At 43.7% G+C, this 24,045-nt stretch overlaps 1 protein-coding gene across 1 annotated transcript in view; it reads left to right on the top strand.

Moving 5' to 3' along the window:
* Positions 1-24,045, top strand: part of SLC9A9 (solute carrier family 9 member A9) — a 647,485-nt gene that overhangs the window by 396,854 nt on the left and 226,586 nt on the right. The window contains exons 10-11 of the mRNA XM_055569424.1: positions 262-375; positions 1,937-2,048. Of these exons, the coding sequence (XP_055425399.1) occupies positions 262-375; positions 1,937-2,048 (226 nt within the window). The remainder of the gene's footprint in view (positions 1-261; positions 376-1,936; positions 2,049-24,045) is intronic.

The raw sequence follows: 24,045 nt of genomic DNA on the forward strand, positions 1-24,045 counted from the left end.
GATATCACAGACAGCCTTGCAGTTGGAAAGGAGGCTGAGATGCTGACGTGGATGTGGCATCTGTCCCTGGGCAGAGAGGCAGGATAGAGTCAGCTGGCCTGGCCAGTATGGGCAGGTCCCCTGTGCCTCTCCAGAGGCTGAGCCTAAGGATGGCCTTCCCGATACAGCAGGACCATCTAGTCACCAAACACAGCACAGGAAATTAAATGGACTCAAAGCTGAGTCATAATTCATGGCTTTTGTTCTCTGTTTTGTTTCCAGTTGTTTGAATTTATGAACTTCTTGGCTGAGAACGTCATCTTCTGTTACATGGGCCTGGCACTGTTCACGTTCCAGAATCATATCTTCAATGCTCTTTTCATACTTGGAGCCTTTGTATCCTTTGAAATACAGAACACAAGGAGAAGAAAACAAACTACTTAACTTTAGGGATTATTCTTTTAAATTGTTCATTTTCCTCAGATTTACTGCAAAGTTCAAATTCAAAACATGTAAGTAATTTGAGTTAGAGGAGAAAAGCATCCTAAGAAATATTGGGGCCTTTATTAAATGTCTGTGGTTCAAGATATAAAGTTTGGAAATTGCTGAGGAAAATAAAGGGAAAAAAACTGAAAGAGGAAGACATTTTTTGAATATTCAAAATATGTTTAAAATATGAATCATTTACATAAAAATTATGTCAACCCATTTTTTATGTTTAATCTGTGTTAGAACATATCAGAAGACAGCCAGGCCTTAGAACATTAGAAATACTTTCACTGAAAGATGGTAAAATCTTTTTTCCAGTGAAGACTTTGTAAAAAGGATAGACAGAGTAAAGATCAAGTCAAATTACCATGATGGATGTGCTTTCACTATCTTAAGCATTGTGCACATGTAAGTTTAATAAGACAGCCTCTTTCCTGTAAGTAAAAGAACAGGTAAAGTCTAGACCTCACTTTTAATGCAGGGGGCTTTTCTTGCTCTAGGTCTGGGGTCTAAGCATTCCCAGAGGGAATGGATGTCTATCAGAAAAGATACTGAGCCACTGTGGATGTTCCCAGGGATAGTCAGCAGCTGTTATCCTTGTTCCTCGTTGGAAAATGGACAGATGCCCTCTGGGATCACAGGTAGATGATCCTAACAGCCAAGAGAGCCAACTCCTCTCCAGAAGCCCTGGTCCAGCTAGGCACCAGCCCTGGCCTCTTGTTCCCTTTTCACTGAGAGGAGAAGTGAATTTTCAAATTCCATCCAAATCTTAGAAGGACACTCCCTCTTTCCCAAATAACTCCTCCCATTTGAGGACAAACTAGCACAGACAATCAGGGAAGATGTCCAAGATGTCAAAAGGGGAGAGATGACTACCACCAGTATTTTCATAGATTTTTTAACCTGTATAGCTTGGATTTTAGTGAAATGCCTCTTAAAGCAGAAGTTGTTTTATACATTTAGACAGGCAATTCCTCTCAAAATTAAATTCACTAAAAGAAAAAAAAATAAGTGAAGCTTGCTAGATTTAGAGAGTATAAACTGATGGAAAGTAAGATGATAATCGTGAGCCAAAGCACATTTATCCTTTCTCAAGTGCTGCTTGAGAGGATAATGGCACAGCCTCGGAATGGTCTCTGCCTCACATTTTGCAGCAGAATTGAGCGTAGAGTCAGTTATCAGCCACATAAATGTGATGAGAAAATTTACGGTGATTGAAATGGTATTGGGTTAACAATTTTAAACCAAGTATATGTTCAAAGAAGAGAGTCCTCTATTTTTTCTGGAAAGGAACTGACATTGAAAGATGAATTTTGGAAGCAGTTTGGACATACATGTATCTACATGTTTATGCCTATTTTCTGGGTCATAATATAGAGAAGCTTAAGGACATAATATTTAAAGCCCAAGGACCATCACACTTATGGCAGCAACATTTTCCTCAATGTTTCCCTGCGCTTATCCACAGGTAGCAATTTTCGTAGCCAGAGCCTGCAACATATATCCCCTCTCCTTCCTCCTGAATCTAGGCCGGAAACACAAGATCCCCTGGAACTTTCAACACATGATGATGTTTTCAGGTATGTGAATTTTGTTGTGTGTTCGTGCAACTCTTCTCTCATATTTTTTCCTTGGCCTTGGGAAACCATGTACACTATACATTATACTTAGAGACTTCCTGGGGAAGCATAACTTCTCTTTACCCCATTGTACCTACTTTCATGCTGCTATCCATACATTCTGTGCACCAGTGGCATTTCTTTCCAGAAAGAAAATGAAATTAAAGAGAATCTGGTTAAGATAGCCACGCGTTTCAATATCTGCCCCAAACCGGCCAGAATCTGGCCTAGAATAGCCACTGGACTTTTCCCTGGCCTGTGCTCAGTCACTCAGTTGTGTCCGACTCTTTGGGACCACATGGACCACAGCATGCCAGGCTCCTCCGTCCATGGGGATTCTCCAGGCAAGAATACTGGAGTAGGTTGCCATGCCCTCCCCCAGGGAATCTTCCCAACCCAAGAATCGAACCCAGCTCCCCTCATTGCAGTCGGATCCCTTAACTGAGCCACCAAGGAAGCCCTTTCCTGACCTATTTCAGATCAATTTTCAGTTGGAGGAATTTGCATAATTGTTTCACAAAATGCAGACCTACAGATAAATAGTGTGTAAGTGGTGCCATTTCTGTCCAATGTTATGGCTCCTTCTCCTTAGAAGCCTTGCTGCTTCCCTATGCAAAGCTCCAGGGAGTTTTCATGGTTAATACAGAAGCAAATCACATCCAAGTATGATCAGTTATTAGTTGAGAAAAGCGTTAATAGCAATTCCACCAAATACCAAGAGCTGTCCTACACACAGGTGGATGAAACCAGCAAAATCTCTACTCTCAAACCATACCTGAAGGCCCCTTTTTCCCAAAGAAAACAAACAGAATGAACTTGCTGACCCTGAACTGCTCTGGGGACTGTGCTTCTTTATGTTCAATTAATTTTCCTACCATCAGCCTTTTCTTATTTGGAGACTTTTCCCCTTACATGCCTTCTATGTACTTGTACACTTATATTACAGTCGGAGGCAGTTCACTGGAAGATATATGAGAGTAAAACAAAGCTTCACAACAGAGCAAACAAAATTTGGGGTATACAGGAGGATATGGAAAAAGTGAGAAAAACTATCATTTACTGAATATCTGCTATTTGCCTCTCATTATAAATCAATCCTAGTGAAGTGAAAGTTAAAGTCACTCAGTTGTGTCTGACTCTTTGCAACCTCATGGACTATACAGTCCATGGAATTCTCCAGGCCAGAATACCAGAGTGGGTAGCCTTTACCTTCTCCAGGGCATTTTCCCAACCCAGGGATCGAACCCAGGTCTTCTGCATTGCAGGCAGATTCTTTACCAGCTGAACCACAAGGGACGCCCAAATTAATCCTATGAAGCAGATATTAATCCATTTTCTAGATGGAAAAAATGAGGTTCAGAATCTCAAAAAAGGTTAAGTAACTTGGCTGAGGATGAAATCATTCCTAAGCCAAGGTCTGTGAAACTTCACCTCAAAACCCAACAAATCCACATTTTTAGAAGTAGGAATAAGGGCTTCTCCGATGGCTTGGCGGTAAAGAATCTGCTTGCAATTCAGGAGACACAGGTTCAACCCGTGGGTCAGGAAGATCTAGAAAAGGAAGTGGCAACTTGCTCCACTATTCTTGCCTGGAAAATCCCATGGACAGAGGAGCTTGGTGGGCTACGGTCCATGGGGTTACAAAGAGTCAAACACAACTTAGTGAATGAACAACAACAACTAGGAATAAAAGGCTTGTTTCACCTTCACTTCCCTCCTAGCCTGTTCCACAGAGTAAAGGGTGGCAGCTCCCAGGTTGACAATGAGTCATTTAATCAAGTGCAGGCAAATGGAGATCCAGAGTTTTAAAATGTCCTCCTGTAGGCCTCTGACAGTACTTCCCTACATTTCCAGATATGCCGGTGTGGCGTGCCCAAGACAGAGAGTCATACAGAGTGTGAGTTGTATCAATCAGTTCAGTTCAGTTCATTTCACTCAGTCGTGTCCAACTCTTTGCGACCCCATGAATCGCAGCACGCCAGGCCTCCCTGTCCTGTTGTACCAATAGGTGATCTTTAATTTAAAGCAGTGATGAACTTTGGTAATGATTAACTCTTATAATGGGACAGCAAAACACAGATTGGATCACATAAAGAAGTTGGCACTGGGGTGCATTTTTGTAAAGCATTTCTAGGAGTTGGGAAGCACTCTTCCTTCTTTTCCATCAAAAAATCAGTAGCTTCACTCTGGAGAATTGTGGTTTATTTTTAAAACTGGGATATTATATTTTAAACAATGCTTTATTTTACAAAGAAGATTTTGAGAAAAGTGCAAGGTTTAAATAGCTATCTTGGGATGTGAAATGTCTGCCCGAATAACCTCGTGGCTTGCTGGTTTTCTGGATTTGGCATCTTCTGTGTTTGCTTAGCTGTCAAATTGGAGCTGCATTAAAATCTGAGGCCAGCAGTATAGTATATACGGCCAGGGGATGTGAGGAAGCCCAGAACTTGGTGATACCTTTATGATATTCTAAAGTGGGGAGTCAGCGAACTAGGGCCTTTGAACCAAATCTAGCCCTCATGAATTTTGTAAATAAAGTTGGAACATAGCTCTACCTCTCTTTATATAATACCGCCTGTGCGGCTGTATGCTGTGCATGCTGTGCAAAGTCGCTTCAGTCGTGTTGGACTCTGCAACCCCGTGGGCTGTAGTCCACCAGACTCCTCTGTCCATGGGACTCTCCAGGCAAGAATACTGGAGTGGGTTGCCGTGCCCTCCTCCAGGGAATCTTCCTGACCCAGAGATCCAACCCACATCTTGTATGTCTCCTGCATTGGCAGGCAGGTCCTTTACCACTAGCACCACCAGGGAAGCCCCATCTTTATGCTACAAGGGCAAAATTGAATGTTGCAGTAGAAACTATATGATTTACAAAACCTAAAACATCTACTACCTGGCCTTTGTTCTAAAACACCTTCATCCTCTAGAAGGAAAACTACAACTCCATCACATTAATGGGATTGGAGTTAATAGTTTAATTAGGAGAATATCCATCTGCCAGGTCCTATTATTAAGAACATTGACTTTTCTGCTAAAAAGCTATCTTCTTAGCTTTAAAATGAGGAAATTGCTAGGTTACATGGTTATGCAATTGAATCATAGATGGTCAACTCTAAAGTCACTCTGTACCTTTCTAAGACCTTTTGTGGGTATGTTTTGAGACTCATCTCCAGGGCAAGATAGGCTAGGCATTATTGGCCTCTTTCTGTGGATTAAAAAAGAGAAGGAAAGAAACGCATGGAGAACTTTGGAGTATCTTGCTCACAACCTGGCAACTAGTTAAGAGATGAAATTGAGACTTAAACCTGGGCCTCTGGACTTTGAATTCAGATCCTTCTCATCTGCCTTGACAGGACTTCAGATTTACCCTCCAGGTCATGAGAACAGAAGTTAAATCAAAGCCGTGCCCTTCCTAGAACAGGCAAACTCCAGCATCCAGTTCACAGTAAGCCACCCATGTGAGCGACACCCTTCCCCTAGCCATAGGCTCAGTTCTACGTTTTACCCACTGATCCCCATCAGAATGTAGGAAGGATAGAGGGAGTTCACCATGTGGAGGGCAATAGTTTTCTTCAAAACAGAATGCTCCAGACTAGGCTTTGATTTTCTGCATGAATCCTGATATTCCATACCTCATATTCCACACCTCACTCAGGACCTAAAGTTTTCAATGTATTTGCTGGGAAATAAAGAATTTAAAAGATAAACTTAAGGTAATGTAAGCCAGAGGACGAAGTGAAAAAGCAGATCTTTTTCTGGGTATGTGGACACCACAGCTGCTGAGATCAGAAAAAAATGACCGACCCCCTTAAAGAATATTTGCATTATAATGTAGTTTAATGTTCTTAATTATGTCCAGAGGGGTTTTGATCATCCAGTGAGAAGGAAACTTTGAAGCTCTCTGGTGGGACCTAGTTGTCCTTGCCTCACTGAGAAATGAAGATGGAGCCTCTCTTTACACAGCTCAAAGCATTTTTCAGAGTCCTTCAGATCAGATCAGTCGCTCAGTCGTGTCCGACTCTTTGCGACCCCATGAATCACAGCACGCCAGGCCTCCCTGACCATCACCAACTCCCGGAGTTCACTCAGACTCACGTCCATCGAGTCAGTGATGCCATCCAGCCATCTCATCTTCTGTCGTCCCCTTCTCCTCCTGCCCCCAATCCCTCCAAGCATCAGAGTCTTTTCCAATGAGTCAACTCTTCACATGAGGTGGCCAAAGTACTGGAGTTTCAGCTTTAGCATCAGTCCTTCCAAAGAAATCCCAGGGCTGATCTCCTTCAGAATGGACTGGTTGGATCTCCTTGCAGTCCAAGGGACTCTCAAGAGTCTTCTCCAACACCACAGTTCAAAAGCATCAATTCTTCGGCGCTCAGCCTTCTTCACAGTCCAACTCTCACATCCATACATGACCACAGGAAAAACCATAGCCTTGACTAGACGGACCTTTGTTGGCAAAGTAATGTCTCTGCTTTTGAATATGCTATCTAGGTTGGTCATAACCTTCCTTCCAAGGAGTAAGCATCTTTTAATTTCATGGCTGCAGTCACCATCTGTAGTGATTTTGGAGCCTAGGAAAATAAAGTCTGACACTGTTTCCACTGTTTCCCCATCTATTTCCCATGAAGTGGTGGGACCGGATGCCATGATCTTCGTTTTCTGAATGTTGAGCTTTAATCCAACTTTTGCACTCTCCACTTTCCCTTTCATCAAGAGGCTTTTGAGTTCCTCTTCACTTTCTGCCATAAGGGTGGTGTCATCTGCATATCTGAAGTTATTGATATTTCTCCCAGCAGTCTTGATTCCAGCTTGTGTTTCTTCCAGGCCAGCATTTCTCGTGATGTACTCTGTATATAAGTTAAATAAACAGGGTGACAATATACAGCCTTGATGAACTCCTTTTCCTATTTGGAACCAGTCTGTTGTTCCATGACCAGTTCTAACTGTTGCTTCCTGACCTGCATACAAATTTCTCAAGAGGCAGATCAGGTGGTCTGGTATTCCCATCTCTTGAAGAATTTCCCACAGTTTATTGTGATCCACACAGTCAAAGGCTTTGGCATAGTCAATAAAGCAGAAATAGAGGTTTTTCTGGAACTCTCTTGCTTTTTCCATGATCCAGTGAATGTTGGCAATTTGATCTCTGGTTCCTCTGCCTTTTCTAAAACCAGCTTGAACATCAGGAAGTTCATGGTTCACATATTGCTGAAGCCTGGCTTGGAGAATTTTGAGCATTACTTTACTAGCATGTGAGATGAGTGCAATTGTGCGGTAGTTTGAGCATTCTTTGGCATTGCCTTTCTTTGGGATTGGAATGAAAACTGACCTTTTCCAGTCCTGTGGCCACTGCTGAGTTTTCCAAATGTGCTGGCATATTGAGTGCAGCACTTTCACAGCATCATCTTTCAGGATTTGGAATAGTTCAACTGGAATTCCATCACCTCCACTAGCTTTGTTCGTAGTGATGCTTTCTAAGGCCCACTTGACTTCACATTCCAGGATGTCTGGCTCTAGGTCAGTGATCATACCATTGTGATTATCTTGGTCATGAAGATCTTTTTTGTACAGTTCTTCTGTGTATTCTTGCCGTCTCTTCTTAATATCTTCTGCTTCTGTTAGGTCCATACCATTTCTGTCCTTTATCGAGCTCATCTTTGCATGAAATGTTCCTTTGGTATCTCTGATTTTCTTGAAGAGATCCCTAGTCTTTCCCATTCTGTTGTTTTCCTCTATAAGAAAGTAAATGACAATGACCCTCTATCTAAAATGGGTGAAAGTGAAGTTGCTCAGTCATGTCGACTGTTTGCGACCCCGTGGACCGTAGTCTACAAGGCTCCTCCATCCATGGGATTCTCCAGGCAAGAATACTGGAGTGGGTTGCCATTTCTTTCTCCAGGGGATCTTCCTGACCCAGGGAGTGTGAATTTATTTACACAGCCCCTCTGTCATCACCCAGCTACTCATTCCACAGACAGTTCCTTACAGGCTCCCTTAGGTAAGTGTTTGGATGAACTGAGACCAAGCTGAGATCCCTGCCCTTAAGGTGGCTTGCAGTTTCAGAGAGAGAACTTGGCCTTGGGCCAAAGTTCACTAAGCCCTTGCAGCACAGATGGTTCAAAGGCCGATCCAATAAGAGCCAGAATTCCTGTCTTAGTCAATTATACCTACTATGTGACAAAGCCTTTTCCTCCATCATCTTTACTTTCCCCTTGTACATGACTTTTTGGCACTGGGCAGGAAGAGGGCTGGTGATGCTTTAGAAGTAGAAGTAGATTCACTTGTAAAGTTAAAGGAGCTTCAGTTTGAAGCTCCCCAGGTCACTGTTCCAAGACCCTGGGATAAGCCCTACCAGTGTGTTCTGATGGTGTATAAAATCCGTTAAAGATATTTCTGTCTCATTTTTCTTAAAAAGGGTCCCAAATACATAAGTTTCAGGCCCCATAAACCTGAATCTCCTATCTCCATTCTGGAGGCACCTGAAGATGAGAGTTTGCAGAGGGATCCCGGGCTCATTACTTACCTCCTGGTGGGGAGGGCCACCACACAGGGCCTGCAGTGAGCACTGAAGTAAGGGGTGGAGCTTCGTGGATGGTGGGGGTTCAGCAATGTTCTGGGGGAATCTTCACATTGTTCCTGGATGATGACCGTACTGCCACTCCACCACCCCCTGCTCTCTCCCCTCAATCCTCCACCTTTGGCTTCTAGAGCCAGTTAAAGTGAGCAAAGCCACTGTCAGGACCCAGGCTGAATTTCTCACCTAGCACAGGCCCTTTGCTAAGTCACTTCAGTTGTGTCCAACTCTTTGCGACCCCATGGGCTGTAGCCCACCAGGCTCCTCTGTCCATGGGATTCTCCAGGCAAGAAAACTGGAGTTTTCCTGGAAAACTCCAGTATGGTTTGCCATTTCCTCCTCCAGGGGATCTTCCTGACCCAGGGATTGAACTCGCGTCCCTCATGTCTCCTGTACCACTGAGCCACCTGGGAAGCCCAGCCCCTACCCAGTTTATTTTGTATAGACTCAGAGTCTACACATGCGCAGCCTTGGAACCTGAAAATGAAGAATGGTCTCAAGGTCAGGAGGAGTGTGGTCTCTTTGCTTGCTCAGTATTGAGAAGCTTTTAATAATGCAAATTCTGGGTTTTTTTGGTAGCTAGGTTGCAGCTCAGAGTCAGTTGGGGAAGTTTACCCTGAGACATTTTAAGACCTTCTTTAAATTCAAGGCCAGGAGTCCGTCACTGCTCTGTTGTATTGTGTGACACCCAGCACAAAGGGCTTAAGAGGACTGCTCAGCATCCTGCCCCCCCTCCCCAAAACTGTTCCTGTCGCGCTCAGCACAGCCCCAGTTAATGCTTAGAGTGGGCGGCCCCACCCAGCACTCAGTCACTTGAAACCGAAGAGGCAGGCCTCTGTGGTTTAAATTAAAGGAGGAGATGTGCTTGGCACAAATTAGCTTTCCTATTGATATGGTGCATATTACAAAGATCAGGCCTCTTGTTTTAATTCAAATCCGTGTGCTGCAATTTTTATTTAATTTAAAACTAAATAAGAGCCAAGAATTGCTAGAAGGCGGGGAAATACCAAGCCCAATTGAGCCCTGGCAGCCTTCCTGAAACCAGTGTCACCACCAGGGACTGTAGGCTAGTGGGTTGTGGAGGCTCATGCAGAGTTGCTCTGCCGAACTGGACAGAAGGGAGGCCCAGAGTCACCCGGGCAGGTTGAAGGAGCCCAGCAGTGTGTCAGAAGACATGATTTGCCAATTTATCCATTTCTGTTGCACTTTGAAGAGACTCTGTAACCCTGAAGTGTCCTATCCCATGAACTCGGAAGGGTTTTAACCCGGAAAATGTGATCGCAGTATATGGATATAACATAAAACCTCATCCATGAGTTTACATAACCATAAAGACAACAGGCCCAGGTGTGGCCCGGCTTTGCTGCTAATGTTGTTTGTTGCTCATTTGCTTGCCCACCAGCACTCATTAGCATCCAAATAGCTATTGGCACTAAAGAACTAAGGGGAAGTCATGGAAGAAAAACTTTAAATTAAGAAAAATTTCCCATCAGCATTTATCGTCCCCCCTTACTACTGAAAAGACTGCCATTACTATTCAAGTTTTGGGGAACACTGTGCTTGGTATAGAACCCCAGTGTTCTATAGAAGAGCTTAAGAACTCTGCCCACGTGTAGGTAAGCATTTTTCTCTGTCTTTTTGGTGAGCTACTGATCAGGCTGTGGTCAGAGCCAGTCTGAGACTTTGACCCCAAAATGGCATTCCCTGTTGACATTCCGTTACAGGAAGGAAAAACACATAAGCGAAGAGACTAGGTTATTGTTTCAGCAGTGCCTAGTAATAGGACTCTCTGCTGCTGCTGCTGCTAAGTCGCTTCAGTCGTGTCCGACTCTGTGTGACCCCGTAGATGGCAGCCTACCAGGCTCCCCCGTCCCTGGGATTCTCCAGGCAAGAACACTGGAGTGGGTTGCCATTTCCTTCTCCAATGCATGAAAGTGAGAAGTGAAAGTGAAATCACTCAGTCGTGTCTGACTCTTAGCGACCCCCTGGACTGCAGGCCACCAGGCTCCTCCATCCATGGGATTTTCCAGGCAAGCGTACTGGAGTGGGGTGCCATTGCCTTCTCCAATAGGACTCTCTATGACCACCTAAATAAATGGAACCATATTAAACCATCAGACTGTCCCACACAATTACCAGCCACCATGTAAAAGGAACACTTCCAGGCTTTCTTGATCCTTTGAACCCAAAGCTGTGGTCCTGGGACCAGCAGCTATGACATCACTGGGGATCTCTTTAGAAATGCTGATTCCAAGTCTGCCTTCTGATAAGATCCCCAGGAAATTTCTGTGCATGTGAAAGTCTGTGAAGCGCATCCCAGAACATAATCACAGTGCACGGTTTCTGTTCTGAACATCTCTCTTCAATCCATTCCCCTCACCTTATTCACTTTTGCTTTAGACCCTTCTGTGATGCCAGTCTTGCTTCTTTTTTTCCATTTGCCAGTCTTCTCAGCAGAGCAATGTTTACCCAGTTACCGAATTTCCTCCAGTTCCTCAAGCATGCGGAGATCTTTCCCACCTCCACTCCCCGAATCCCAACCCCCGCCATTTACTCAGGTTCTTGGTCTGCCCTGACCCCTTTCCACACCCACCAACTTTACTCTTTTACTCAGTAATTGGTTTTATCCTTCACATCTTGGCTTAGACATCACTTCCTGTAGGAAAACTCTTGCTGCTGTTGTTCAGTCACTCAGGCGAGTCCGACTCTTTGCAACCCCATGGACTATAGCATGCTGGGCATCCCTGTCTTTCACCACTGTCTCCCAGAGCTTGCTCAAACTCATGTCCATTGAGTCGGTTTTGCCGTCCAACCATCTCATCCTCTGTTGTCCCCTTTCCTCCTGCCTTCAATCTTTCCCAGCATCAGGGTCTTTTCAAATGAGTCAGCTCTTTGCATCAGGTGGCCAAAGTATTGGAGTTTCAGCTTCAGCATCAGTCCTTCCAATGATTATTCAAGATTGATTTCCCTTAGGAGTGACAGGTTTGATCTTCTTACAGTCCAAGGGACACTCGAGTCTTTTCCAGTTCCACAGTTCAAAAGCATCACTTCTTTTATACTCAGCCTTTTTCATGGTCCAACTCTCACATCCATACATGATTACTAGAAAAACCATAGCTATGACTAGATGGACCTTTGTTGGCAAAGTGATGTCTCTGCTTTTTAATATGCTGTCTAGGTTTGTCACAGCTTTTCTTCCAAGGAGCAAGTATCATTTCATGGCTTCAGTCACCATCTGCAGTGATTTTGGAGCCCAAGAAAATAAAGCCTCTCACTGTTTCCATTGTTTCCCCATCTATTTGCCATGAAGTGATGGGACCAGATGCCATGATCTTTATTTTTTGAGTGTTGAATTTTTTAAGCCAGCTCTTTCACTCTCCTCTTTTACCTTTATCAAGAGGCTCTTTAGATCCTCTTTGCTTTCTGCCATAAGGATGGTGTCATCTGCATATCTGAGGTTGTTGATATTTCTCCTGGAAATCTTGATTCCAGCTTGTGCTTCATCCAGCCTGGCATTTTGCATGATGTACTCTGCATATAAGTTAAATAAGCATGGTGACAATATATAGCCTTGACATATTCCTTTCCCAGTTGTCTGGGTTGATGTCCCTCACCTCTGTTTCTGTAATACCCAACACTTCTCCTCTCCTAGTACCCATCTCATTCTACTATGATTTTTGGTTCACCCGACTCTATGCCCCTCTAGACAGGGAGCTTTGTGAGGTTAAATGCTTATCTATTGGGTTCACTCTGTACACTCAGCACCCAGCCCACTACTTGAACCTGAGTAGCCTTCTACAAACAAGTGACAGATAAATAGGCAGATGAATGAACAATTTAAAACAGTGTCTCAGTCAGTCATCAGTTCAGCCACTCAGTCATGTCCGACTCATTGCATGCTCCTGCACTGCAGCACGCCAGGCTTCCCTGGCCATCACCAACTCCCAGAGTTTACTCAAACTCATGTCCAAAGAGTCAGTGATGCCATCCAGCCATCTCATCTTCTGTCATCCCCTTCTCCTCCCACCTTCAATCTTTACAAGAATCAGGGTTTTTTTTTTTTCCAATGAGTCATTTCTTAGCAGCAGGTGGCCAAAGTTTTGGAGTTTCAGCTTCAGCATCAGTCCTTCCATTGACTATTCAGGACTAATTTCCTTTAGGATGGATCGGTTGGACCTCCTTGCAGTGTCTACACAACAGTGTCTACACAACTTAAATGGTATACTTCACTAAAATGCCACTTAAGGACTCTCCATTCCTGTTCTATCAGCCTGGGAACTTCAGAATCCAAAATCGCCCCATATGCAGCTCTCAGACCAGGCTTGCCCAATTCTACAGGTGCAAGCCAAGCAACAATACACTTAAAGAAAGAGATCCACAAATAAAACCTTTTGTTTTTTAAATGAAAGTATTTTTCACCTATAAAAATACTGAGTCTTCCTAACAGTAGACATTGTTAACACTTCCTTGTAAGTAAATATTGCTCTGATATGAGACTGTTTTTCAAATCTTCACTTGCTTTGTGTTGGGGGATGTTTTTGGTTTCCAATTAAAAACTTTAGATCTCATTTAAAACCCTAAGATTTTTATATGAGCCAAGTGATTCGAATCAAGAATCAGGCTTAGCTTCAGCTTAGGAAAAAAAAAAAAGATTTCTGTAAACGTATATGCAAGGGTTGTCTGAGAATCTGAGGCTTCTCTAAGCAAGAGGACTCTGTTTTTGTTGTTTTTTGAAGGGGAGGGGAGGTGCACTGCAAAGCATACAGGATCTTAATTCCCCAACCAGGGATCAAACCAGGCCCGGACAGTGAAAGCATGGCGTGCTAAGCACCAGACTGCCTGGGAATTTCCAGCAGGACTTTTTCTCTTCTTGTCTCTTCCTTTTTCATTCTTCCAGAGAAAGACAACCTGGATGACATCATCATGGCATCAAGCATTCCTTGCCAAGGCTTCCTTTTCAAAGCCCCCTCCCCCAGAGTCCAGTGTCCTCTCCTGTTCCCGAGCTACGTCTCCTTCCAGCTCCTGGTGTATCTTGTGCAATTAATTAGGCCACTATCTCTTCCTTACCACTACAAGACCACTAACCAGCTCACAGGGCACAAGCTCAGGATATTTGTTTTCTCCACTAGAAAAGATGAACCACATCAAGTCCCCAGCTCTCACTGAAGCCTGGGGCGGGCATGAGTGGGCAAGTGGGCAAGTGGAGAAGGTCTTCTGAGGTCTTCAAATAGGAATGAATGAGGAATGAGTCATGAAACTTTTCTAACCAGTGTATCATGCAGTCACAGAAAAAGTCATCTTAAATAATGAATAGCCACGTGCCACATTGCTATGACAAAGTGGACAAATGCAGTAGGCCCATATGAACTGAAGATTCCATTAAGTCCACATGTGTGCTCAGTGGCTAAGTCATGCCCAGCTCTTTGCAACCCCATGGATTGTAGCCCTCCAGGCTCCTCTGTCCATGGAATTCTCCAGGCAAGACTACAGGAGTAGTCTGCCATTTTCTTCTCCAGGGGATCTTCCCAACCCAGGAATCAAACCCAACTCTCTTGTATCTCCTGCATTGGCAAATGAGTCCTTTACCACTGAGCCACCAGGGAAGCTCTCCATTAAGTCCTCATATAGTTTCAAATGCTGAAAAAAAGTGTGAATATGGCGAATTGAGAACATCTGAGAACTAGCTTCAAACTACAGCCAGTACCATAGTTTTCTCCTATTATTAGGTCAAAATAACATATTTTTCACTTAGTTCCCAAATAAATTTAGAATACAAGTTATGAGTCACTGCATTTTTAAGCAGAATACTAGATTCCTCTATTTGGCAGATGATAATATTTTCTAAGGGAGAAGGCAATGGCAACCCACTCCAGTGTTCTTGCCTAGAGAATCCCAAGGACATACATAGGAACTCCTGCTTTGGTAAAATGCAGAGGGCTCATGCTTTAAAGCAGTCTTAGCCATGGGGAGCGGTGTGGTTAACCCTCTCCAAACCTCAACTCTCTTGGCTGTAAAATGGTGTTTACCATAGTTGGTCAGTGTTGAAAACCAAACTAGAAAATGTATATAAAATGCCTGGCACAGGGACGGCCACTTAGGAAACATTCAACAATTGGGAATTTCGGTCATTTTCTTTAACCAGCGCAGAAAAAGATAGCCATTAGTGCTTCATAGAGACTTGATGCATATAAACCCACAACTGTTCTCAGAAAAACCTTCTATCAGAGATGAAGTCTTTTATTCCTAATAAGGTATGACTGTCCGATCACTACTAAGGACCTACCTGTGCTGGTGCTGCTGACATACCCATGCATGGCAAGAACCCCCGATCCCTTCATTTAAGGACAGTTACTGATCTTCTGCTTTTAGTTCCAGCAGCAACTTATACCTGGCACTAAGACATGAAACATTATAAACTCAAAGCGAAACTCAAAGTAACAGTTTTTGTGAGGAAAATATATTGTAACCCTCTCTGGGACACTACCCTTATGGTAGAATCTGTCACCTTTATGGCAGATCACTCCACCCTTATGGCAGAAAGTGAAGAAGAACTAAAGAGCCTCCTGATGAAAGTGAAAGAGGAGTATGAAAAAGTTGGCTTAAAACTCAACATTCAGAAAGCTAAGATCATGGCATCCAGTCCCATCACCACAGCAAATAGATGAGGAAACGATGGAAACAGTGAAAGACTTTATTTTCTTGGGCTCCAAAATCACTGCAGATGGTGACTGCAGCCATGAAATTAAAAGACACTTGCTCCTTGGAAGAAAAGCTATGACCAATGTAGACAGCATAATAAAAAGCAAAGACATTACTTTGCCAACAAAGGTCCATCTAGTCAAGGCTATGGTTTTTCCAGTAGTCATGTATGGATGAGAGTTGGACTATAAAGAAAGCTGAGTGCCAAAAAATAGATGCTTTTGAACTGTGGTGTTGGAGAAGACTTGAGAGTCTCTTGGACTGCAAGGAGATCCAACCAGTCCATCCTAAAGGAAATCAGTCCTGAATATTCATTGGAAGGACTGATGCTGAAGCTGGAACTCCAATACTTTGGCCACCTAATGCTAAGAACTGACTCATTTGAAAAGACCCTGATGCCAGGAAAGATTGAAGGTGGGAGGAGAAGGGGACAACAGAGGATGAGATGGTTGGATGGCATCACAGACTAGATGGACATGAGTTTGAGTAAACTCTGGGAGTTGGTGATGGACAGGAAAGCCTGGTGTGTTGCAGTCCATGGGGTCACAAAGAGTCGGACATGACTGAGCAACTGAACTGAATTGGGACAAGTTGACACATGCAAAATGTCACTATCTACTTAAACAGTTATTGAGTGTGAAAAAGTGGTAAGACCTTGTAGATTACCCAACCACGCTATATATAGAGTAAGCCAAGAAGAACATGCCAGCCCCTGAGAGACTCTGAGTAATGAAAGGGGACAACCCAGAATGCTTGTCACCTCTCCCTATATCTCAAGACAAGGTCTTAGAAAGATACAGAAAAATAAATAATCTTATTTAATTTGGGGAACTTATATGTGCATTTCAGTTTTTCAGGCATGTTACAGGTATCACAAATATCTGACTGATAGTTTTAATCAAGTGAAACTGTCTACTGAGGGGAAGAAAAAAAAAACAGACTACATTTTTTTCCCCTGTTTTCTGCCTGAATTTGCTTCCTAATTGCTTGCTTGTTTCTGACATTAGGTTGACATAACCTTAGAAAACTATCGATACACAAAGCAAGCTCAAAAAATAAGTCTGTCTGTGCCATGCATAAATCCCTCTAATTCCACCCTCAGGTTCTGTGGATAGAGTTCAGAAGAAGTCAATAAGATTGACTCAAGTAAGTTATATGTGCAAATGAACAAGAAGCAGTTACATTTGAAAATGCCTTGTGCTAAATTTTCAATAGAGCCATTATATCAATTAGGAATTTTCAGCATTTGCTCTGATATACTGGGGACCTTCAAAAGCCTGTTCTTCACAGACAGACCAAACCTCTGTGAATAGGGATGGGTTCCAGACCCACTACCAGATCTCCCACTGACCCTCTTCCAAAACACTGGGAACTTTTAAAGCCCTGTGGTCACATGAGAGGGCAGAGGGAGACACCAAGGCAGGTGCCCTGCCTGTGAATAACGCCTTGCCCACCCTTTACAAGACCCTCAGTCCCCCTCACCAACTGTTCCCTTAGTGCTTAAAAACTGCCACTGGACCTTCAGGGAGCTGTTTTCAATTCTACAGGTAAACATGAAACACACATGTTAACAACTATCTCAAAAAGCAAGCCCTTCAGAACTGTGTACTTTCCTTTCCCCAGCAGAGTTCTTCCTTCCAGTTTTCTTCCTGGCAGGAAGCTTGATTTGTCTACATGGGGAAATGAGGGTCTTGAAAAGTCAGAAACCTATCATGTTAGAATAGGGCAGCTTGGGCTCAGGTCGGGGGGCGGGGCAGCACAATGGCGGTGATATGGGGAAAGGGAGACAGAGACTGAGACAGAAGGCACAGAAAGAATTAGGGAGGGAGAGCAAAAGGCAAAATATCTTTTTCAAAACGTTGCCTCAGGTTGATCTTCTGCCTAGGAAAGGGAAGACAATTTTCTTCTTCACATCTTTCCTAAAAATTCAAATTCTTAAGATAATCATGATTTTTTCATCTTTGTTATGGATTACATACTCAGTTGGGAGAATGAAACACAGATTGAATAACTAGTCATAACATTCACTATGTAACCTTGGCCTCTCCATCTCTCTGAACCTGTATTCCCTCATCTGTTAAGAAAATACCTGTGATTCTGCAGGGACATATAAGGGAGAGAGACATGGGGTGAGCAGATATACAGAATCCTCTGGTAGGCTAAGCTGTGGAGCACACAGTCTCCCCAAATTCAGTTCTTGAACCATTGCAGTAAATCCTCTCTCATTCAAGTCATAGATCAGGGTTGATATTGCTGGGGGAGTATGTAATTTCCTTGGTTCTGTCTCGTCACAACAAAAATTTGAAGCGACAGACCAGTGTTACAGCTCTCAGATGGATGAGTGTTACAGCTGAATTTTATTTAGAAAGTAAAGGAAAATACATCCTCGAGGCGTAAGGGCATGCCAACCCAAAACACGTGAAGAGAAGAGAGGCCCCCAGCCCAAAGTAGGCTCCTCTCTCTATATGTTTTTTCTCCTCCCCCTGGGCCTGCCCTATGTAAATTGGGCTAGCCAGGAGTGCTGCTTGTTTTACCTGAGGTCCCCACTCCAGTCCTTGGACCTTCCTTCGTTCTATTTTTGTGGGTTTTTTCCTTCCTTGTCTTTTAGCCACCACTATTCTGGACTCCTTTTTCCTATTCTAACTACCTAACATTTCCCCCCTCAAGAGACAGGAGGCCCAATTCTTTGGGAATAGGGGCATCAAGGTCTTTCTGGCTACTTCCTGCTGAACTGGGACAGCGAGGGGCATTGGGCCTCCCCCTCTTGCTAGTCTCAGGCCTCAGAGTCCTTATAGCAGTGTCCATCCAAGGGTGAGTGATATTTTCTGTGGTCGGCTGTAGTTTTATATATTCTTGTTGAACTGGCACTGCATGTTGTAGCTTGTTGACCTGGGCAGAGACGAAATGGGTTAGAAAATTGATAATACATGGATCAATCACAAGCAGCATCAATATGTTGATGACAGGGACTAGTAGGGGCATTAGCCAACTCCAAATTTCCCATTTCCAGGAGGATCCCCAAAGAGAGATTGTAGCCACCTGGAGAACTCCCCAGCTCATTCTTTGAGATCCTGTGGGGTCTGAATGTTTTTCTTGAGGACTGTGAGACTTTCTTTAACTTAGCTGGAGGTATTTACCCAGAAACAACATGTCTCATTGAAGATGGCTCAAGTCCCTCCTTGTTCAGGAATCAGAAGATCTATCTCCTGTCTGTTTTGGAGTACAACCTCTGGCAAGCTGTGTTGGCTCTTCAGAGCTGTCCTGAGAAATCTTATCCCCAGAAACTTAATTTTGGGGTGTTCATTAGAATGGCACTCATTTGTAATTCTGATTAGGTATCTGAGATCTCCCAGGGGCTCACAGGTGTATTGAGTGTCCTCTTCTGTTTTCTTCCATGGCTTGACTCATGAGTAGTGAATCCAGGAGTCATGTCCTGGTACCTTGACTGCTGTGGGCATAGAAAGTATTACAGGGTAGGGGCCCTTCCACATGGGCTGGAGTTGTGCCTTTGGGGACCCATCTTTCCAGACTTTAATTAGGACTTGAGTCCCTGGAGCATATAGTGGTGACTCCTTAGAATCTTCTGGGTCTTGGTTCATACCCCACAAGCGTATATCCTGTTGGAATTGTCCAATGGCCATGGTATAAGACCAGAGGGTCTGAGCCTTTGGATCTAGGAAGAGGTCATTGACATAAACAAAAGGTCTCCCATATAGCATCTCATAAGGACTAAGACCAACCTGTTCCTTAGGGGCAATACGGGTGTGGAGGAGAGCTTTGGTAAAACCTCCTTCCATCGCAGTGAGGTCTCCTGGGTTATCTTTTTTATCACTGATTTTAAGAATTGGTTGGCTCTGTCTACTTTTCCTGAAGACTGAGACCTCCAGGCACAGTGGAGGTAATAAGTAATGCCCAATGCTTTAGCGACCCCTTGGGTGACCTTAGAATAAATGATGTCCCATTGTCACTTTGTAATGACCTGGGTAGACGAAATCTCAGAATGATTTCATGGAGCAATTTTTTTACCACCTCCCCAGCCTTCTCAGTCCAGGTGGGAAAGCCTTCAATCCATCCTGTGAATGTATCTATCATGACTAATAGGTATTTATACCCTGGAGAAACTGGCATCTGGGTGAAGTCCATCTGCCCGTCCTCTCCTGGGTAGGTCCCACGTCGTTGGACAGACTGGGCCAGCTGGGGTCTTTGAGGTCCTTGGGGGTTATTTAATTGGCAAGTGGGACAAGAGGAGACCACTTGCCTTTTAGTCATTTGGAGGCCTGTTCCTCTGAAGGACCTTTCTAGTAATCTTTGGAGGGCCTTCTCCCCTAAATGAGTGGCGGCATGTAATGAGTTAACTAACTTTCATTGGAGGTTCCCAGGCAGAAAAAGGAGTCCCTCTTTTTGGAGCCACCCCATGTGATCTTCTTGAAAACCCTCACTCTTACCTTTAAGAGTCTCACCTTCAGTATTTGAAGGAGTTTCTGACAAATTAGTTTGTGAAACTAATGACCTAATAGGCAACTCCTCTTAGGTCATGGTTCTGTAATGCTGCTCTCTTAGCTGCCTGATCAGCTGCTTGGTTCCCTCATGCCACTTCTGTGCTCCCTTTTTTGTGTCTTTTGCAATGAGAGACTGAAACCTCAGCAGACAGATGACTGCCTCCAAGAGCCTAAGGATTTGATCACCATATTTGATTGGGGACCCTCGGGTGGTCAAGTGGCCTCTTTCTTTCCAAATAGCAGCATGTGCATGTAGCACCGGAAAGGCATGCTTGGAATCAGTGTAAATGGCTACTCTTTTTCCTTTTTCCAGCTCTAAAGCTCGAGTCAGGGCTATGAGCTCAGCTAATTGGGCTGAAGTACCCGGTGGCAAAGGTTTAGCCTCTATGGTCTCAAAATTGGAGACTACTTCATATCCAGCTCTTTTTTTTTTCCATCCAAGACAAAGTTGCTTCCATCAATGTATCAGATTTCCTCAGGATTGGTCAGAGGATCTTGTGACAATCCCTCTCGAGATTTTGTCCAATGGTCCAAGGTTTCTAGGCAAGAGTGAAAAGGGAGAGAGCCCTCAGGGGTAGGCAAGAGGGTGGCTGGGTTAAGAAACTCACAGGGGGATATAGTGAGGCCTAGATTTTCTACTTGATATCTGAGGATTCTTTGATTGGACATCCATAAATGGCCTCTCCCATTTAGGAGTTGTTTCACTTGGTGGCTGGTAAAAATAGTTAGTTTGCCCCCAAATGAGAGTTTTAAAGCATCTTCTACCAGGATTGCAATAGCTGCAAGATTTCAAAGGCAGGGAGGCCAGCCTCAGGCGATTGGGTCAAGCCTCTTGGATAAGTAAGCTACAGGCTCTGGTCCCAACATTTGAGTTAGCACTCCTAAGGCTATTCTTTCTTTTTTGTGGACATAAAGTTGGAATGCTTTTTCTGTGTATGGCAACCTCAAGGCAGGTGCTTGAGTTAAGGCTTGTTTTAGTGTAGCCTCTTCCTTCTTTTGAGAAGTTCCCCACAATATTAACATAGGGGTGGGGGATGGATGCCTCTCCTTCAGATGGTGATTCAGATGTTACCAAGCTCCTTTCATCTTGTGGCATCATAATCCCCTAAGACAAGGGTTCTAAAAATGTAGTACCTGGGCCAGCAATATCAGCAACACCCAGATTGTTATAGATGCAGATCCTCAGGCCCTACCACAAACCCCCTGAATAAAACAATCTAGGTGTTGAGCCCAGCAATCTCAGATTGAACAGGTCCTCTAGGTAATTCTGGTGTACTTAAAGTTTGGGAACCACTGCTATAGGGACTTATCATAACTTATCACTAGCTGGTGGAAAGGGAAAGAGAGACCAGGGTAGGAACAGTTGTTTCTTAAAAGCCTTGGCCCAGAAATGACAAGCCTCATCTCTGGTCTCATTTCCCTGGTGAGATCCAGTTTTATAGCTATTCCTAGCTGCAAGAGATGCTAGCAAATGTAGTTTATGCAGTTAGAGCTGCATACAATGGATACCAGTGGACATACATGGATACATACATACCTACCTGGATACTATGGATACCAGTGGACAGATAGCTATCTTTGCCAAAATAGCCCTTTGCAGTAGCAATAAGATCAAGATTTTTAGCTTTGGTCCTATGAGAAAAAAAATCCAGTGTCTAAACTAGGGCTTCTTAAACCAAGCAACTATTGACATTTTGTTGTTCAGTTGCTCAGTCATGTCTGACTCTTTGCAACCCCATGGACTGCAACACACCAGGCTTGCTTGTCCATCACCATCTCCCAGACCTTGCTCAAACTCATGTCCATTGAGTCAATGATGCTGTCTAACCATCTCATCTTCTGTCATCCTCTTCTCCCTCTGCCTTCAATCTTTCCCAGGTCTTTTCCAATGAGTCAGCTCTTTGCATCAGGTAGCCAAAGTACTGGAGAGTCAGCTTCAGCATCAGTCCTTCTAATGAATATTCAGAGTTGACTTCCTTTAGGATTGACTGGTTTGACCTCCTTGCAATCCAAGAGACTCTCAAGAATCTTCTCCAATACCACAGTTCAAAACCATCAATTCTTCAGTACTCATCCTTCTTTATGGTCCAACTCTCACGTCCATACATGACTATTGGAAAAATCATAGCTTTGAGTAGATGGATCTTTGTTAGCAAAGTAATGTTTCTGCTTTTTAATATGCTGTCTAGGTTGGTCATAGCTTATCTTCCAAGGAGCAAGCATCTTTTAATTTCGTGGCTGCAATCACCATCTGCAATGATTTCCGAGCCCAAGAAAATAAAATCTGTCACTGTTTCCATTGCTTCCCCATCTATTTACCATGAAGTGATGGGACTGGCTGACATGATCCTTGTTTTTAGTATGTTGAGTTTGGGGTCTGTCTTGTACATGGTAGGAGATTTAGCAGCACCCTTGGGCTCTGCCCAGGGATTCCATGATGGCTCAGATGGTAAAGAATCCAGCTGCAATGCAGGAGACACAGGTTCAATCCCTGGGTCAAGAAGATCCCCTGGAAAAAGAAATGACAACACACTCCAGTATTCTTGCCTGGGAAATCCCTTGGACAGAGGAGCCTGGCAAGTCCATGGGGTCACAGAGAGTCAGACATGACTACTAACTAACACTTTCACTTTTCACCTGGGCTCTACCCACTAAATTAACAGTAGTGCCTCCCACCTTCCAGTTGTGGACAAACCATAAATGTCCCTGCTGCTACTGCTAAGTTGCTTCAGTCATGTCCGACTCTGTGCGACTCCATAGACGGCAGCCCATCAGGCTCCCCCATCCCTGGGATTCACCAGGCAAGAACACTGGAGTGGGTTGCCATTTCCTCCTCTAATGCATGAAAGTGAAAGTGAAGTCACTCAGTCGTGTCCTACTCTTCTCGACCCCATGGACTGCAGCCTACCAGGCTCCTCCATCCATGGCATTTTCCAGGCAAGAGTACTGGAGTACTGGAGTACTTGGTGCCATTGCCTTCTCCAATAAATGTCCCTAGATATTGCCAAATATTCTCTGAGGGACAAAATCACCCAAGATGAGAACCACTGGTCAAACAGAAAACTTATGAGTTGATCCTTGGAACACAACCTGGCCATAAGTTGGGTGTTACTCCTCAGAGTGTGGACTTTCTTCTGATCTCTGTCAGCCTTTCTGAAACCCTCCATTGAAGTTTTCAGCTAGTGGCAAGGATTATTCCACAGTTTCCTACATCCACCTTTCTTACATAAAAATAAGCTTCCAAAGCCAGAGGCATCTATGCATGTAGACTCAGAGCTGTGACAGAGCTAATCCTTTTGACAGTTACCCTTCCTGGCTGCCTAAGGTGTCCAAAAACAAACTTCATTTTATGCAAAAATATACTAAAGTTACGGCACATTCCTCAGTGGCCTTAGGTTTAAATGCTTCAAGTTCAGGAAGAGAGATGAAGGAAAGAAGGTTCTGCTTGTCTGACACAGGCTTAGTTTCCAGAAAAACTCAATTTATTTTTGAATGCAGAAGGCTTTTTCAATGAAACAATCTGTTGGTTTCGCTTCCATGTGATAAAACGATGTTGAACTGAAAATGGGACTGTGTAACAAGGTGGTACTATCTTGGAAAAATGTATTTTGAAACCAGACTGACATTTTTGCTGAAAGTAGTTACCCTTTGCAAGGTCATGGGACTTCAGCAACGGTAAAAGCAATGCATAATTCAATTTTAGATCCAAACTATGGTTTGATTTATCAGATTAATGATAAGAATGTGTTAAATCTTTGAAATCAATCCCTTCACAGTACTTGAAGTGAAGGGGAAAAAGAGATGGCAAAGAATTTCCCAAATGGAAAGAAATGCAGCAAAATAACTCATTTCAGGGATATTTGTATTAAAGAACGGGTCAGTTTCTCAGGGACATTTCTGCATCTCTGCCCAACTACTCATTTTCCTTTGGGTTCCACTTGTGCTTCAGATGCAAAGTATGACCTTTCCCTCGTCCATTCTCTCATGCATTTATCCAATGCTTGCTTGCATGATAAGTCACTTCACTCATATCTGACTCTTTGTGGCCCTATGGACTGTAGCCTGCCAAGATCCTCTGTCCGTGGAATGCTCCAGACTAGAACACTGGAGTGGGCATAAAAATTCAGATGGTGTAATTGTAATAAATGACAAGCAAAAAAAAAAAAGACCTGGATTAAAGTGGAGGGCA

Source organism: Bubalus kerabau, chromosome 2, assembly GCF_029407905.1.
Source record: "Bubalus kerabau isolate K-KA32 ecotype Philippines breed swamp buffalo chromosome 2, PCC_UOA_SB_1v2, whole genome shotgun sequence".
Classification (NCBI taxonomy): domain Eukaryota; kingdom Metazoa; phylum Chordata; class Mammalia; order Artiodactyla; family Bovidae; genus Bubalus; species Bubalus kerabau.